The 20,000-nt window shown below is 27.5% G+C and overlaps 2 protein-coding genes across 5 annotated transcripts in view; both read right to left on the reverse strand.

The window, feature by feature from the left end:
- LOC100203543 (RNA transcription, translation and transport factor protein) overlaps positions 1-12,029 on the reverse strand; it is a 19,469-nt gene extending 7,440 nt beyond the window's left edge. The window contains exons 1-6 of the mRNA XM_065804772.1: positions 11,892-12,029; positions 11,552-11,676; positions 11,280-11,382; positions 9,785-9,847; positions 1,257-1,345; positions 1,085-1,147 (exon numbers count right to left, since the gene is read on the reverse strand). Coding sequence (XP_065660844.1) covers positions 1,085-1,147; positions 1,257-1,345; positions 9,785-9,847; positions 11,280-11,382; positions 11,552-11,676; positions 11,892-12,027 — 579 coding nt within the window. The 5' untranslated portion in view covers positions 12,028-12,029. The remainder of the gene's footprint in view (positions 1-1,084; positions 1,148-1,256; positions 1,346-9,784; positions 9,848-11,279; positions 11,383-11,551; positions 11,677-11,891) is intronic.
- A 475-nt stretch (positions 12,030-12,504) lies between these two features.
- The window catches only part of LOC100204766 (phosphofurin acidic cluster sorting protein 1), a 46,094-nt gene continuing 38,598 nt past the window's right edge, over positions 12,505-20,000 (reverse strand). For 2 of the 4 annotated variants that reach the window (XM_065804773.1, XM_065804775.1), the window contains exons 15-25: positions 18,429-18,535; positions 16,594-16,748; positions 16,411-16,521; positions 15,655-15,751; positions 15,351-15,393; positions 15,183-15,210; positions 14,991-15,057; positions 13,851-13,998; positions 13,284-13,389; positions 13,087-13,197; positions 12,505-12,894 (exon numbers count right to left, since the gene is read on the reverse strand). In XM_065804773.1, coding sequence (XP_065660845.1) covers positions 12,770-12,894; positions 13,087-13,197; positions 13,284-13,389; positions 13,851-13,998; positions 14,991-15,057; positions 15,183-15,210; positions 15,351-15,393; positions 15,655-15,751; positions 16,411-16,521; positions 16,594-16,748; positions 18,429-18,535 — 1,098 coding nt within the window. In that variant the 3' untranslated portion in view covers positions 12,505-12,769. The remainder of the gene's footprint in view (positions 12,895-13,086; positions 13,198-13,283; positions 13,390-13,850; positions 13,999-14,990; positions 15,058-15,182; positions 15,211-15,350; positions 15,394-15,654; positions 15,752-16,410; positions 16,522-16,593; positions 16,749-18,428; positions 18,536-20,000) is intronic. The other 2 variants (XM_065804774.1, XM_065804776.1) reach the window with 1 other exon arrangement.

Genomic DNA, 20,000 nt, shown 5'->3' on the forward strand with positions numbered 1-20,000 from the left:
CACATATACACATTTAGATGTCTATGCTTTAGCATTCTCAAAAAACACAAACATGTGTTACTCAGAAAACATTAAAATAATAACCAGGGCAATCAATAATATGCTCTAAAAATATATATATTTTAAGCGTATAAATTATGTCCAGAAAAAACAATTTTAAGCAGTTAAAACCTATAAAATATGTCCTATAAAACTTTTTTTCTCTTTTTTGATAATGAAAACTCGCTCATTTGTATTATTTTAGTTTACTATGGTAACAAGATCAAATTGTATACATTTAAAAAATTTCACTCTTGATGCAGATTTTAAAAATATATATTTTTACATTTGATACAAGTTGATCAATATTCGAATATATGCTTAATATTACCTTACATACTCTGTGTAAGAGTCCATCTGAAACCATAGATGGTTTAGTATCCATGGGCAAGATAGACTAAGTGTGTTATTTTGGAGTAAAATTTAAAATACTTGAAAAAAAAAAATTTATATTTATAATAACATTATATTTGTGGTCATATGAGTTATTTAAATTTAAAAAAAAAAATGTTATGTTCTTTTAAATATACTTTAGTTCTCTAAATAAAACTTTTTATAAAAAATCATTAGTACGAGTGAAGTGGCTATAATCTTATAATGACAAAATAACACTACCCTGCAAATTAATTTTTTTGTTGTTGCTGATTTTATTTACAAATTTTATAATGATTATCAATAAAGCAGAGCTGACTAACTTGAATAAAAATTATAAAAAACAATTATAACCAAAGCAGTGAAGCCCGTCAGTGAGCTATTAGCAGGTTAGTTCTTCTTAGAAAACCCAAAAACCAAATCAAACTCTTTACAACCAAGTAAAGTAGCAGGTGGTTGTTAAAAAGCTTATGGTTGACTTGTTTTCTTATGATATTAAATTGTGTATATTATATCAATAAAATACCTGATCGGTATCAGTATGTACACTATATATAGACATAGATAAGTATACACATGTTCAAAATATCTTCTTAAAATTTACTCTAAGAAGCCTTCTATATTTATTTTCTAATAATTTAAATCGATTAAACATTTTTTTAGTGTAGATTACCTGTTTTTGATTTTCTTTAATAGAAGCTTCGCTTAACCTTTGTTCAATAATACTAGTTATGGCCTAAAAAGAAAAGAAGTAAAAAACCTGTTAAACCTGTTTTATTTTAAGCCAACATTTTTAAAATCTGTATATCTATCATTACATAAATAATATAATAATAAATATCTACCTGCAATAAAATTAATTTGTCATCATGCTGAGGTACGTGAAATAACTTTGCTAAACTATCAATACCAGCTTGAACTGACGGATCATTAACTGAAATTATTTAAAAACAAAACATGAATTAAAAAAATGAAATAATACTTTATTTAGAAGCTATAATTAAATAATTTAAAGCTATAATTAAATAATTATAATTCAATTACTATCTTGTAATACATATACATATAACATAATGTGAAATCTTAATGACAGCTCTTTCCAACCTTACAACAAGCCTGAAAATTCAATCAATTATATACATGCTGATTCTAACAACCCTCCTAGCATACTAAAAAGTCTTCCTCGACCAATACTTTAACAAAAATATTTTTAAACAATCCATTATGCAAATTAATCATTTTTTAATTGCTTACCATTTGAATAAAAAACCAAACCCATTCAAAAATTGCAAACAAAACATAATTTAGTACAAACCACCTTTCAGTACTAATGTTGCAACAAAAATGGACAATTGTTTGACCATGGTAGATCAGCACTTTCTGATCAGTCAAAAACTTCACAAGATATCTAATCGAAATACAATTAAAATAAGCTACTTGTGCATTTGAAACCACATCAAAACCACCATTAATTTACACAACCACAGGATATTGTATAACCAAGGTACAACTGAAGAAAAAATGTGCAACTGTGTCAACAAATCCATCTGCCCCATGAACCATCAGTCCTTGACAATGAACATCGTTTATCAAGTCACCATGATGTCAAATAAACCAGACTACAAAGAAAAAGTATATTTTGGCTTATCTGAAACTCCAATTAAATCTCGGTATGCTAATCACCAAAACTTTTTAACATTAATAAATATAGAAATGATACTGAATTGCCAAAAGAAATTTGGGACAAAAAATTTATACCAACAAGTAAGTGAAAAATGGTGAAATGTTGCAATACAACTCTTTGTCAAAAATCTGCAATTTTTGCTTATATGAAAAATTCCTCATTTTAACATATAAAGGTGAAAATCTGTTAAATAAAAGAAATGAGTTGATTTTAAAATGCAGACACAAGAATAAATTCCTGTTATTTTTTTTGACACTGGTGATTAGCTAACCTTTTATTATTTTCTTTGATTGCTACCACATTTTTTCTTTAGCAACATAAAGAACTCAATACACAGTATATTGTAAATTTAATCATTTTTTTGTTTTTTATTTTGTATTTAATGGCTGGTGATTGCAAATATATATTGCTATATACAGCTACTAATATCAACTAGCTGTCCAAAGAAATCAAGATTATATTGTCTTTTGCAAAGCAACACTGCTTCCAAAGTAACGCGAGTTGTATACTCATCTAGTACTAAAATATGAATATCACCAACTTGTTTCAAGTATGAGCACCTTTTCTAGCCATTCAATAAATGTATCATGTCCATCCAACCTGATTTTGAAATTGAATGTTTGGTACCAACTTCTTGGCGCTTCTTGCCCAGTTTGGATGAAAGTTTCTTTTAGCTTTATATATCACAAATGGTGGTCATTAAATCAATTAGCCATTATTACATCAATCAACCATTATTTAATGTTTTATATATAAAAACTTTGCTGCTTTTACTACTCCCATCTTGTTTCTTAGCTTGGTTTACATATATATGTATATGTTTACATATATATATCATAGATTATCCAGGTCATATTTTAAAAATCTGGAAAATTGTTTGGGTAAAATATCCAGAGAGAATACATTTCCCCTTATATTTCTCTTAATTTTGCTTTTAGCTGAGTTGTTTCTAATTTTTTTTTTTTTTTTACTTTTCTTAATTTTTGTAATGAGTGAAAAAGCTTAAAAAACAAATATATTACAAAAATATATACCTAAACTTTTATGTATTGAAAAGATTTTTGATATCCGTAAAAACTAAAATTTGGGAAAAATATCCAGAAAAAGATAATCACTGATATATATATATATATATATATATATATATATATATATACATATATATATATATATATATATATATATATATATATACATATATATATATATATATATATATATATATATATATATATATATATATATATATATATATATATATATATATATATATATATATATATATATATATATTAGGGTGATTCAGATTGTAATAGAAAAAAAAAGTTCACAAAAAGCATTCTCCTCAAGGTTGCCTGTGTTCCTTTATCACCTAGGATCATGTGTACCAAAAATTAGACTAAAAGAAGCAATTTTAGGGGTTGCCATGTTTTATAAGATGAATTAACCATTGGTAAAAATTTGTAATTCTCTAAAATTTTGCAAATTTGTTTTTTTATTTTAGATATATTTATAACAATATATTTTGAATAGAAATTAATATGGCAACCACTAGATCTTCTGCTGTGGTGTGGCTTGTTGGTAAACCTACACAAACTCTGTCAACTGCCAGACTTCCTTCAAGAGGGGATGTTCTTCGGAGGTTGCTTTTCCATCATATAGAAGAGAAACAAGAAATGAAAAAAAGTATTCAGGCAACAATTGAAGCAGTTCTTGTTATATGGTAGAAAGGAAGAATTCCAACTCAAAGAATTGACAATGCAGCACAAGTGGTTCAAGGAAAAAGAAGATGAAAGTTCTAACAAATAATGTTGTATCGTCTCTTGATCGTGTTAATATTTCTGATTGCTGTGCACTCTTCGTGGTCGGAACAGCTGCTCAGGCTCTTGGTCACTCTCTAAAAGATTTATCATTGTCGTACAGCACAATCAGCAGAGAAAGGCGATCTGTTCGTGAAGCGCTGACTACAGCTGACAAGGTTGATTTCTCTCCTGATGATCCACTTCTTCTGCATTGGGATGGAAAGCTCTTACCTGATATCACTGATGGTCAAAAAAAAGTGGATAGAATTGTCATCCTTGTGACTGGTGGTTGGGTGGAAAAATTGCTGGGCGTTCCAAAGATTGATCGAGGTACAGGTGAGCAACAGGCTGATGCTTACATGAAGGCTCTTAAAGATTGGGAATTTGTTCAGGGATTGATTTTTGACACTACTTCATCCAACACTGGGTTTAACATTAGTGCCTGCACAATAATAGAGCAGAATCTTGACCATAATCTTATATGGATAGCATGCACACACCATGTCTTTGAAGTCATGCTTTCTATCATTTTCATGACTGCATTTGGAAGCAGTGGAGGACCTGAAGTTGGAATTTTTAACCATTTCCAAAAGCAATGGCCAGCAATCAACAAGGAGGTGTTCACTATAGGGATGAAGAATTGTATAACTGTGATTTTTTTCTCAAACTCCGTGAAGAAATGGTTGTGTATTATGGTAAAGCAATTAAAGGTCAACAACCCAGGGATGATTACTTAGAACTCTTGAATTTGTGCCTTATTTTTCTTGGAGGATCAACTGCAACACCAGAGTTGAATGTAAAGTTTCGGGCACCAGGTGCAACACACAATGCACATTGGATGGCAAAAGCTATATATTGTATGAAGATATATTTGTTTCAGGATCAATTTGTTATTACTGCAAAGGATAAGAAAGGAATAACAGACATAAGTCTTTTTGTTGCATTTATATACGGACAGTTTTGGAATGAAGCTCCGTTAGCTGAACGAGCACCATTCAATGATCCAAGCTTCTTCAATAAATTCAAGAATATCCAAATTGTACAATTGCAATTAATGCAGCAAAAGCTTTTCATCCCCATCTGTGGTATTTTTCTGAACATCTAATAGGATTGGCTTTCTTTGATTCCTGTGTCGACAACAACACCTAGAGAGACATGGCAAACAACCTGAAACAACAGCCAAAACAGAAATCTCTCAAAAGACTTGATACTGCCACATTCAATTGTCACAGTACATTGTCTTCCTTCGCTACACAACGCACCGCAGAACTTTTCGATCTAATTTTGAAGAATGGCAAAGAAAAACCTGAATCATTTTTAATGAAAGAATCTTCAGAGTGGAAAATGGATTCAACATATCTTGAAATGAAGCACAAGGTTTGTCAAATGAAGGTCGTCAACAATTGCGCGGAGTGAGGCATAGCACTTATAACATCCTTCAACAAAAGCATTACGAAAGATGAAAACCAGAAGCAGTATCTTCTTCGATTGGTTGATCTTCATCGGAAGGAATTTCCAGTTGCATCAAAGTCTACCCTGATGAAGATGACTGTTGAATGATGAAAACGATTGATCTATTATTGCCTAGTGTAATTACATAGTAGTACAGTACTATATTATTGTTTGTTTAACATTAAACATCCACAATATACCACATAATAATAAGTAATTGATAATAAATAATTAAAAAGTAAATTTTTTTTTTTACTTTTTTAATCTCATTCCAAAATGTAACAAAACATGGCAACCCCTAAATATCATCCGATTTGATTCAAATTTTGGAAAATAATTACTATTGTCATATAGAACAAGGGCAAGCTTGAGGACAACTAAAGTTTTGAACCTAAAAAATTTGCATCACCCTAATATATATATATATATATATATATATATATATATATATATATATATATATATATATATATATATATATATATATATATATATATATATATATATATAAATATATATATAAATATATATATAAATATATATATAAATATATATATATATATATACACACACACACACACACACACACACACACACACACACACACACACACATATATAGGCTTCAGTAGGAGCAAATAAGTGCAGGAGCTACAAACAGCCTTAAAATAAACTAGACAGGCTAAATACCACCCGCCTAAATAGTCTTGCATAGGCATAATTGTAATTTTTTGATGATAATTTATCATATTTTTACTGAGTTTTTATTTTGTTCCTTCTTCATTCAGGTATAGTATTTGTTTTTTTAGCTATGAAAAACGCAGAAAAACAGGCATTTAAAAAAATATTTTTATTTTATTTTAACATTTTTTTTTTAAATGAATTTTTATATTAATTTTATACTTATTTAATAATTTAGTTACTTATAAAATACGTGAAAATTTAAAAATACTATAACATAATCCATCTTTTTATTAAAACAATAAAAAAATATTGTTGTAGAATATAACGTCATTTTATAAAAAGGATTGAGGATTGATACTTCTACCTATTATTATAAAAGTTTGTTTATTTTCCTTCTGTGTGAATAAAAATGTCATTGATTATAAAAACTTTGACAAGCACTATAATAACAAGAGGAAGAACGTCAACAAGAGGGAAAACGTCAAATCGTTAAAAGTTAAGTAATTTAAATTTTATTAAATAAGTTACATACTTGTAAGATAATTACAGTTTACATTTTTTCAAAGTTACATTGCATTTTTTTTTTCCGCTTAGAGCTATTTGTATGTGTTTCGTTTGGTGTGATTTTTTTTGTTCTATGTTTTTGTTTCGTTTTGTTTCTTCAATCTCAAGTGAACTTGTTAAACATGTTAATTGTTTTTGCAAAATATTTTGACTATATTTATATATTCATATTTAGTTATAATATAGTTATATTTATATATTTCGACTGCATTTAAACATACCAATTATTTAACTTGGAACGTAATAAAGATGAGTTATACTGAATAGTTATTGCTGTTTAAAAAAACTGTTCGATGTCGTTTTTTGATTTTTTTACAACATAACATAATAATCATGTTTAGCATGTGCTAAATAAAATTTTCTATTTTTGGAACATGCTAAATTATATTTTTTTATTCTTTGATTTAAAAAAGAAACAGTTTAAAACATAAAGTTTGATTTTTTTTAAAGTTTCTAAAGTTTTTTTTATCCACGTTAAAATTATATCATGTGAGGAGTTTTTAAAAAATAACTAAATAAAAAACATTAACGCATTAAACATTTTTTTACCAAAAAGTTTATATTATGTACGCGCTTTATTTTACCCATGTAAACTGACTTACACAGGTGTGGAGAAAAGCACAGGATATGGTCTGCCATTTCTGCTGAAGCCTGTATATATATGCATTTATATATATATATATATATATGTATGTACACATATATAAATGTTTATATAAATGTGTATATATATATATATATATATATATATATATATATATATATATATATATATCAGTTTTCTCTATTTGAAATTTAATGCCAGTGCTGGAAAAAGCGCTGGCATGATGGTCAATTTTTAAGTTAGTCTGCGCGATTTAAAAATTTTTTTTTCCTGCTATTTAAATTAAAATAAAAATAGCAAAAAGAAAGCTTTAAATAAATACTAGATAAAATAATTAAAAAAAAAACTGGTAAAGAAAAGCCACATTTCATAAAATTTGTTCAAATGAACAAAAAAGTTTTGTTGCAATTTAAAACAAAATGCCTTTATTTTTTTGGCAAGCTCTTTTTTATGTGGTTGCCAAAGTTTTTGCAGGTGAGCGCAAAAATACTTTAGCACAAAAGCGCTGGCTGGCTAAGACTGATATATATATACATGCACACACACACACACACACATATATATAATATCATATTGAGCTGTTAATGCATTTAAAAAACAAATAGGCAATGTCAAATAAACTGTAAATTTAATATGCATGAGAAATTTTTTTAGAAGCATCTTTAAGCTTTTAAATAGGTGCATTCATATCTACATAAAAGATATAGTTCTATTTGTAAACATACCCCTGCTTTACGTTTTGCTGTAAATTTAAAATTGTTTAAAAAATTTTATTTTGGTTTGAATTGATACTTTTCAAACTTTTCCTATCAACCCTGTATATATATATATATATATATATATATATATATATATATATATATATATATATATATATATATATATATATATATATATATATATATATATATATATATACATATATATATACATATATATATATATATATATATATGCTAAAGCGTATCCGTTTGCCATTGCTTCTGAAATTTTATCAGAGATATTTCCAACTGGTGTTGCACCAAGTCATGTAAAAATTAGAAGAGGTTTGTGCAAACAATTTAACTTAAATAGCAATGTTCTGGCAAAAAAATCTTGCCTTTCTCAAAAAAATTTTAAAGACCGAACTGCCTTCTGTCAAAAATACAAGCACTGGTCAGCGGAAGATTGGGAGGATGTAATTTTTAGTGATGAATCACTAATCGAACAATTTGGTTGTCGTTCTAAAAGCGTTAGACGCCCGCCTTGTCAACAATACAACTCCCAGTATTTGCTTTTCTACAGTAAAGCATAGCCCTAAAATCATGATATGGGGTGCCATTACAGCAAATCAAAGTGGTGGTTTATGGTGTATGCCTTCTAACACCACAATAAATAGCAATATTTATTTTGAAATACTTAAAAAAAAACTTAAAATATTCATGAACATCACAAATGCCCACAAGTTTCAACATGACGGAGCACCCTGTCACAGGTCCATGCTTGTGAGTAGTTGGTTGCGTGAGAATAGGGTTGAGATTATTGGACCCTGGCCTGGTAACTCACCCGACCTCAATCCCATTGAAAACTGCTGGAGTCATCTTAAAAGCGAAGTTCAGAAACTAAGACCCTTATCTTTGGATGATTTACAAAAAAAAATTAGGCAGGTATGGACTCAACTTATGACTCCTGAATATTTAAGAAAGCTCATTCACTCTATGCCTACCCGCTTAGCTAATTATTTAAACGCTAAAGGACATCATACCAAGTATTAATGTCAAATATTCAATTCATAAAACATTAACTAATGTTTCAAAGATATTATTTTTGTCGATTGTAATAGTTACTAATATATTTTGATAAAATAAATGAATAATTTAATGAAAACTGTGTTTTTTTACGCAATGTTCCAAACTTTTGATCACGACTGTATATATATATATAGATATATATATATATATATATATATATATATATATATATATATATATATATATATATATATATATATATATATACTATATATATATATTATATATATATATACTATATATATATATAATGTATATTTATATATATATATATACATATTATATATATATGTATTGCAGTAGTGGTGTATTTTATATATATATCATATATATATTATTTATATATAAATGTATATATACTATATATATATATATATATATATATATATATATATATATATATATATATATATATATATATATATATATATATATATATATATATATACTATATATATATATATATATACTATATATATATCGTATATATATATATTTTATATATATATATATATATTGCAGTAGTGGTGTAGTGGCAAAGCGCTCGCTTCATAAGCGAGAGGTTTAATGTTTGATCCCCACCACATCCCTGGTAGTACACTGCTCAACTCGTTTCTCTACGCAGCGGCCTTGTTCATCAAGGTTGGTGTTTCAGAGTGAAAAGAGTTGAAGAGGGTTATAACCACAATTAAGTAGCCTCCTCATTTGTAGTGGCCCTCACGACCTTGGGGAAATGAATTAACACACAGGAAAAAACAAAATAAAAAACTGCAAATTTATTCAGAATATCTTACTGGTAAGATTAGCAAACATCTTCTCTTGAAAATGGTCTGATGATGGCGTGTTGTAATGAGAAGCTAAAATAAAAAAAAAAAAGCTAAATAAACTCAAAAATGAAAAAAAATTTTTGCAAGTGATAAAATTTTTTTAAACACCTAACCATAATTTTTGACAACTCAATAAAGTTCATTGACAACCTATAATACTTTGGAGTTATTTTGATATATGTGTTAACTTAAATGAAAATTTAAAAGTTCTTATAAAGAAAGCTTTTTCATATAGCATAGAGTGACTACTTCTAATAACAAGTGCAAAAACTTTTAATAACTTACCTAATTAAATTTAAAGCCTGATTATAAAATATTATTGAAGTTTTACCAAATTGAGCAGATAAATTTGTTAAGCAAATAAAATGCTGTAAAATGAAAATATGATAGTGGTATAATGGTAGAATGCTGGCTATGTAAATAAGAGATACAGAGATCAAACCCTGTTGCATGGGGAAAATGTTGATCACAATCAACATTTTCCCCATGCAACAGCATTATCGAGGTATGTACTTCAGAGTTGAAGGATTGAGGAAGGGGTTGAGAAGTATAACAGCAATTGAGAAAAATAAAACCATTCTTAACTATAGTGATTGGGTCTTAAGAAAGTTAAAAAATTCAGAAATTAAGGATGATCATATTTTTAAACAGCAAATTTTGTTTTTTTTACTAAAAAATGCCTGTATACGGTAATGCTTCCGCCAAATTTCCTAACGGTAGGCTCCAGCAAAAGAGAGTAATGCCACCCAAAGTATTTTCCTAGAATAGCCTCTTTTATGAGATCATACAGATCAAAACTGCATACCAATTCAAGCTCTCCTGTTCAGATAAGTTGTAAACAAATACAATCTACATCCTGCTACTTAAATACATCTGAACTACCTGGATTTTTGGGTCTGTTTGGGCATTTCTTCTTTGGCCATTTTTAGTTTTAAAGCTACACTGTTACTTATTACCCACCTTTCAAAACTTTCTTTATAAATGCTTTTTTTACAAAAATATATTTTTACAACAAAACTTATTTGTTTATAACTTTTGTCGCAATTACAGCAGAACCACTAAGGGAAATTTTGCAGTAAACTGAAAAAAATTAATTCAAAATGTATTTCAAAGTTGCCATGTTATAAATTTAAGTAGTATACACTTAATAAGTAATCACACAAGGTGTTTTCATTATTCTTTCAAGATTTTTTCTCCTTAGAGTAAGGTGTTAGTCAAAATTACAGAATCTTACTGTCATAAATCTTGTCATGAATCGTACTGCCATGAAATTGCTTTTTTGCTTTAATTCTACAAATGCTTATATTGATTCTTATCAAATAAAAACCATCATATCTAATTCCCTTCACAATTTACAGCATGTTTTCAAATAGCTTTATCATAAACAAATTGGAACAGACAAGTTTGCAGACTCCTAAAAAATGTTAAGAAAGTTTTTAGATTTTCAAACTAAACTTCTTACCATTCTCTAAGTATTGAATTTTTACAGCATGACTTAGAAGCCAGTGAACAACTGCCGCTTTATTACTTAAATTTACAACAGGACATTGCAAATCTTTTAAATACTAAAACGAACAAAACAGACATTGCAAATCTTTTTAATACTAAAACGAAAAAAACAGGATATTGCAAACTTTTAAAATAATAAAACAAACTAAAATGAAAAAAAAAATATAAAGTATACTATTAATGTTATTATCATTTTTTTTATAAACTAGAAGAAGCAAAAGTAACCTTTTTAAGGGCTTGTACCCATCCTGGTGAAGTAATGTTTCTTAAAGCATCTCTTTCTTCAATCTTGTAAAAACGTATTTTTTTATCTTCTAGCCATACAATCAAATTTCTAGCTTGAGATTCATCTTAAAAACATACAAAATGTTGATTGAAAGTCATAAGTCTGATTATTTTTATCATAACAAACTCTTAAATGAATCTAATGTATTGCTCCATACATAATGCAACACTTGCGCATCTTAATAGACACTTCTAAGAAGTCCTAAATTGAACAAACAATCAGAAGATAAAAGTTCTGAAAACAAACACCACAGCAAAAAAACACGCACAAAAATCACACCTTGAATGTTGAAACTTTCTGATTGATAATAATCCAGTGCCTTTAACTTTTGTGAAAACATTTTGTTCTGATTGTTTAAATGTAATGTATAAAACTTAATACAAAGGAAATAAACAATAACAATAATAAAAAACATGCGTTACAACAATTCAAAAATAAGTATCAGCAGTGAGCAAAACATCAATATACTATGAAAACAACTCTTGGCAATATACCAAACTTTATACATGCTGAATTAAAAATATACACATGCACTATTTTTTTAAAAGGTTCCTTTATAAGTATATTTATATATATATTTATAATATATGAAATAATTATGAACAATATATATATATATATATATATATATATATATATATATATATATATATATATATATATATATATATATATATATATATATATATATATATATATATATATATATATATATATATGCAAAAGCATAAAAATTAGATGAAAATCTGCAAGGACTAATAAAAATCAAAAGCATGAATTTAAAACTCTAAAACATTTATGTTTTTCTTTAAAACAAAATAAGTAGAAACTTAAATTTTAAAAGCCATAAAAAAAAAAAAAAAAAAAAAAAAAAAGAAATAACAACAACAAGAATCATTAAATTCTTTCTTTAAGATTTTAAAAACTAAAATCGTTAAAAACTATAAATTATATTAACAATAAAGATTGTAAATACTCTGAAGATATATGACAAATAAAAACTAGTTTCTTTTTAATAACTTGCATAAAAAAAAGTGAAACTTTTTCTTTAGGCAAAAAAAATTTAAAAAAAATATATTTACAAAACAAAGGGGCAGTTTTACTTAAAAAAGCAATTTTTAAAAAGCTAAAAGATTTCAATTCATCTTGTAAAATAATCATGTTGTATCATGAAGTTGGTAGTTGAGAAACATCCCAAGTGGAAAGTTCTTTATATGAGTTGGCCACTGTGACGATAATGAAAAAAACTTGACATCTGTCCATTCATGACCATCTATTAAAACTAATAATAACAACAAAATACAAATTTAGAAAAAAAAAAAAAGAAAAATTACTTTTAATAGACACCTAAGCATGCTAAAGTGTGTGTGTGTGTGTGTGTGTGTGTATATACACACACATATATATAAAGAAAACTACCATTAACTTATAAACTATTATTTTGAATACTCGTCAACAATTCATTTATACATACCATTAAATGTATGTCCGCTGCTGCGAGCTGTACATACAATTTTACTAACTAATGCAGAAACAGTAGATTTGGCTTCAACATCTTTATCTTTAGGTTTCATCAAGCGTTTCACTAACAAAAAATAAAAATTTATAATTAAAAAAAAAAATAAAGCTATATATGCAAACTGTAAATGAAACTTTTAGTTAATGTTTCACCTCCTTTGCTTCTTGTTTTAAGATTTGCAGAGAATAAAAGACCATCACATTCACCAGGAGATAAGCGCAAAACTGAGAGTGTTCGGAAAGCACTTTTAATTGACAGCTTTAATAAAAATAAAATAAAATTATAACACATCTATTAAATCTATATGGGAAAGGTTCAATTTAGGCTATGATTTAAATCTTTTAAAGTAAATGTTACCAACAATAAAATCAGTAATACAGAGACAAAAAAATCCTTTGCATCCATGTTTGTTCCCTTTTATTTTTTAATGATTGTGTTTTGTTTTGTTGTCTGTCAAGTTGTAAATGCTAAAATTTCTACTTTTCTGTTCATTTCATTAGTGTTAACTAATGCCATAAGTAAACTTATATCATAAACTAAAATTATATCACAAATTAAACTTAAATTGAAAACTAAACTCATATCACAAATTAAATTTATATCACAAACTAAAAAACACAAATTAACTATAACAAAATCTTGAAAATAAAAATTAAAATAACTCTTCAAATGCAAATAGTAATAAATGAAAATAAGAATGAAACTAAAACAAAATATACCTTATTGGCTTCTTTTCTTTCCTCTTTTTTACCTTGTAATTGATTAGCAGCAAATGATTGAATTGGCCAGTAATCAACAAGAAGATCTAATGTTTCATTAATCGGATACTGTAAAGTACTTATACGACTTGATTCTGTAGTTTCTTGCCTATAACACGAAATTCCAATAAAATAAATAATAATAATATATAAATATGTATATATAAGGACATAATATACGAACATCTCTTTTTTGTTTTAATTCTTTTAAAAGTATTTTGAGAGATTTTAAACAAAAAAGGAGATGCTCCATATTATTATGCTCCATATTATTGATAGATAAGCGCAATAAACAAAAAAATGTTTAGATAACTTTTAGTTATTTTAATCAATATTGTTGCAAGTTCTGCGTAAACAATTTATGTAAATATCCTTTTCCTTTTATTTACTTTCATAAGTTTTTATTATATAACTAGTAACTATTTTTGCATTGTTTTTTAAAAATAATGCGAAACAAATGATCATTAAAAAGCAAGTTATTTATAAACATTTTTCTTTCTAATTTTTATTACAATTTAAAATTTTACTTTATAATTCAGAAAATATTAATTAATTTTGTAACAATGTCAAATTTTATTGAGCTGACAACTTAGTTACCAATTCTTTAAAAGCTTAAAAAGCTTTTTTAAAATAAGAATTTGAACTTTACAAATAATCATAAGAATATGAACTTTACAAATAATCTTAAGAGACCTTTACGATCTTTAAAAAAATATTTTTCAAAAGTTCTTGAGACTTATAATGATAAAAAAAAAAGGATTTTAAAGTACCTATTTTTTTACCTAGTCAATTAATATTGCTCAGATAGGTGGCAAAGCTACTACAACTCAAATTGATTAAATAACTTCTGAAACTTGTATAATACAATGCGCATTGCAATGTGTACGAAATGTATGCACAGGTAGCTTAGGTAATTTAGATTAAGTTAAAACTCAATCTTAAAACTGAAACTTAAATATGTGAGACAATCATTAAAAGACAACAACAATATATTTTCATAGTCTGGATAATATATATTAATAAACAATTTAGAAGTATATTTTAGTAGTACCTATAGTTGATTTATTATTTTATAATAAAAACTTGTAAACTATTACCTACCGAGGACTGGGTGCTGTCAAATCTTTTTTTTCTCCAGATGATAAACTTTCATCAATATTACTTTCTACTATATAAAATTATAGTTCAAAAAAAGTTGTTATAAATGATGCATGCATACTTAAGTATATATGAAATATTCATATGTATATGTGACAAAAATAAAAAAATTAAAAAAAAAAAAACACATTTTACCAGTGTCACATGTACCAATGCGAACTTCCTAAAAATAATTTAAAATCATTAACTATGAAATAACAAACAGGTGTTATGATTAATATGTTAAAATAAATAAATAAATAAAAAAAAAAAATATATATATATATATATATATATATATATATATATATATATAATACTTACACTAATAAATGGTATAAAAAGTTGCGATGATTCTGAACTTGGACTAAAAAAATTAAAAAGAAGAAAAAATGAAGAACAATAAAAAAATTCTATTGCCGCCCCTACTTAAACCCTTAAAAAAATTTTTTATTGCCTTATCAGTCTTACATATCAGTCTTAGTTATCAGTCTTACTTATCAGGCTAATTTATCAGTCTTACTATCAGTCTTACTTATCAGCCTTACTGATCAGTCTCATTTATCATGTTTTTGCTTTAAAAAACCAAAAAATTCAAAACATTGTTTTTGTAAAAAAAAAAAATTACGTTTTATATGTAATAAGAGCTTCAGCAATAGGTATCGAATGAATGCTATCAGAATGTTCCAGGTAATGTCGAATTCTTCGCTCTATTTCTGCAAAATCTGTTAAAAATAAAAGCTTATAAAATAAAATTTTAAACAAATACATTTTTTCTTTAAATTTACAGTTGTCTGAAAAACTAATTTTTCAGAGTCTTATGACTCCATTTTAAAGATTAAAATATGATATACTTATTTGCTTATTTGGTATATTATAGTTAAACATAGTGATGTAAATATAGATATTTTTTGTGGGCACAAAGTAAAAAGTATCAATTTTTGTAAGGAACAAAATAACTTTGCAAGAGGAAGTTGGGGGAGAGGGGGATGGAGGGGGGGGGGAAGGTGGAAGGGGATAAAGACAATTTTTATCATTAGTTAATATTTATTACTAGTTTTATTAATTATTAGTAACTTTATAATTTATATTAATTATATTAATTCAACTTTTTATTACAACAATGTTGAGGAATGGGTCATCCAACAAAATAATAATGAAATACTTTGTCATAATTTAGAGATAAAAAGTACTTAAAATTTTTAAAGACTTGATATATAATCAAGTCTCATAATAATCTAATAAAATAAACAGCTGTCATCAAGTAAAAAAAAAGCTGTCATCAAGTAAAAAAAAAAATTCTGACCAGATTGGCTTTTACTCAGATCAAACAATGCACCTTGTTTGATCATGAGATTTCAAATTTTACAAAAAATTTAAGTACCAGATTCTGAAAAATAATCATGCTCAAAGACTTTTTTCCAAAAAGAATCCATAAATAACATCTTATACTTGGAATCTATTTGACTGATGTAGGTTGCAATTTTGAATGATGCTAAAATATTAAAAAAATATTAATGGTGAAATTTAACCAAATTTTTTTTTTAAACACATTATTAAAACAAACCTGTTGGAATAATGAGAAACTTTATGTAATTTTGGTATTCTTGACGTTTTTGCGAAAACTGCTCCACAAAATTTGTTACTACTAGACAAATAAAACTTTCTGGTCCCAGAAGACCAATTTTTATGGAGGGAGGAGATACTGAATGACGATTGCAACTAAAAATTAGGTCAAATAAAACCAATTTACTAAATCGAAGAAATTATGAATAAAAAATATAAAAAAATTTTGCTTCCTAACAACATAATTGTTAGCAAACATTTAAATCAATATAATCTTGACCTTGCTTTTTTATACAAACTTTATTTTATACAAACATTTTATTCATTCTTTTATGCAAACTTCTTTTAAAATTTTTTCTTTTTTTTTAAATATTTGAGACAATAGGTGATTACGGGGCAAAATTAACTCAAATTTACCAGATTTCAAAATTTCAGATGTATTATCCAGATGTCAATCCGGATAATACAAATACAGGATAAAAATACTTGTTGTTATATGTCAAAATTAGAAAAAAAGAAAAAAAAGGAGGTAAATAAAAGCTTGCTACTATTTTAATCAACTTCAAAAACGTATACAAATAAACGAACTTTTAAAACGTAAGCGTTTATTGGTGAAAATTGTGGTCCAAAAAGTACAGGTGTTAATTTTAAAATTAGATTCTCCCAACATAAAGGACAAATAACCAGAAGTAATATTTGCCTGAACAAAGTTAATTTGTATAACCATCATGTTAAAATATGAAACTTTTTTTCAAAAAGACTTTTACCCAAGAACAAAATTAGCAATCGCAATTGCTTCAAGTAATATACTTTCAAGGCCACTAAAGGGCTTTAGTCCAGCGCAACTCACGATTGCTTAATTCACCCCTTGCTGATGAAGAAGTGGAGAAAACAAGACAAAGTTTTATACAATTACAATAAAATTAGAGTATTTTAATTAATAAATAAACTAATACTTATTTAGGATACTAAGGATTACAAAGGATTACTAAGTTATTAGGTTATTTTGATAGAATTACAAAGTTAGCTTTAATGATAGTGATATAAACATTGCAATTATTTGAGTAATGCAAAGTTTAATAGTATATATAAAAATAAATTATGATTAACATACTTTACTCAAAAATTAACATTGCTTACCCAATCAAATTAAACAGATATTCCAGTAAGTTCTATTTATTATTAATTTAATAAATCAAATACTACATGAGAATGAACGTTGTTTTTTTTTAAGATGGAGTGACATTTGCTCCTTCTTAGCAGATTTTTTGGGTTAAAATATTCAATGTTTTGAGTTAAATAAACAAATAAAACTTTTTTATAGAACAAATACTTAGATTGAATTCTAGTCTCAAAAGAGGTGGAGTTATACAAAAATTGATTGTTTTTATTCTTGTCAATGTTTAACATCCATGCTTCCCCACTTATGTAGTTTGGACATGTTTTCAAAGTTTACAAGCTCTTCCTATTATTAAGCACGACTAAATTGGGGGTTTTATATCAGAGTTTTTTTTTTCTAAGTAAGTGTCACTACACCTGGTTGACAAACTAAGTGTCACCACACCTGGTTGACTAAAGTGCCTTTATTTAAGTACGGTGAGATAAAATACCTAGTTTTACTTTGCCTTAGCTCACATTATATGTACAACAATAACAATATGTATATGTAAAAAAAAAATACACATTTAAAAATCTTTTGTATAGTTGCTTTTGAAAATTTAGAAAGCACTACACACATACACTTTGAAACACTGAAAAAAATTCAAAAAGCATCATGTGACAAAATTTTAGGATGCATATAATCCATTGATGTGACCAAAAAATCTTATAACTTACAATTTTTGGAACTTGTTAACAACAGCAGCAATGGTGAATTGAACCTCAACATTTGACGGTGTAAAAATAACTGATCCTATACGAGACATCATTTTTGTTGCAGTACGCTAAAATTAAAAAAAAATTTTTTTGTAACTAGTAGGTGACCAGGGCCTGGCATTTTTTGTCTCTGAATTTGGAGTTTTTTACAATAAGATCAGCAGGGGTTATTGGGTGGGGCTAAGGCAGAGAATACAATACACAATATACATATATACATATACATATATATATATATATATATAAAGGGTGTTTTTTTTAGAGGTATAGAACTTTAAGTTGGCATTACTGTTCAAGATGGCGACCGATTTAACAGGTGACAAGTGATTTATTCTCAGTTTGGTTTGGCAATTCATCATGAATAGACTCACGCCTGAACAACGCTTGCAAATAGTTCAATTTTATTTCGAAAATAATGGTTCTGTGCGGAATTCGTATCGCGCTCTACGTCCATTTTATCCTCGACAAAATCATCCATCAGAGCAGTTAATTCGATTAACCATTGAACGTTTTCGCACCACGTTTACTCTTATTGATAACTTGCATCCCCAGAGACGCTGTATGGTGCGTACAGAAGAAGCTATTGCTACTGTAGAGCGTAGCATTGCGGAAGACCCGAATGAGTCTATCCGCCATCGAGCACAGGAATTGGATCTGTGTCCATCCACTGCATGGAAGATTTTGCGGAAGGATCTTGGTATGCGTGCTTACAAAATCCAACTCGTGCAAGAATTGAAGCCAAACGATCATCAAGCAAGGCGTAGATTCGTCGAATGGGCCCAAAACGAGATTGCCGTTGTTCCCGATTTTTATAAGCAAATTTTCTTTAGCGATGAAGCGCACTTCTGGTTGAATGGTTACGTCAACAAACAAAACTGCCGCATTTGGAGTGAAGATAATCCTCAAGTGTATGTCAAAACACCGTTACATCCAGAAAAAATGACTGTTTGGTGCGCTTTATGGGCTGGTGGAATCATTGGTCCATACTTCTTCAAAAATGATGATGGCCAGAACGTTACAGTCAATGGTGATAGGTATAGAGCCATGATTACAAACTTTTTCATTCCTGAATTGAACAACCATGATGTCCAGGAGCTGTGGTTTCAACAAGACGGCGCAACATGTCACACAGCTCGTGCCACAATCGATTTATTGAAAGACACGTTTGGCGACCTCCTAATTTCACGTTTTGGACCTGTGAATTGGCCTCCAAGATCTTGTGATTTAACACCGCTAGACTACTTTCTGTGGGGCTATGTAAAGTCATTGGTCTATGCGGATAAGCCACAAACGCTTGACCATTTGGAAGACAACATTCGCCGTGTTATTGCCGATATATGACCACAAATGTTGGAAAAAGTCATCGAAAATTGGACGTCCAGATTGGACTACATCCGAGCCAGCCGTGGCGGTCATATGCCAGAAATTATATTTAAAATGTAATGCCACAAGATTATCTTTCTAATAAAAAAAAAATTCTTGTCAATCGAATAATCCATCGTTTTTTTATTGCAATTTAAAGTTCTATACCTC

Source organism: Hydra vulgaris, chromosome 09 (genome assembly GCF_038396675.1).
Source record: "Hydra vulgaris chromosome 09, alternate assembly HydraT2T_AEP".
Taxonomy (NCBI): Eukaryota; Metazoa; Cnidaria; class Hydrozoa; order Anthoathecata; family Hydridae; genus Hydra; species Hydra vulgaris.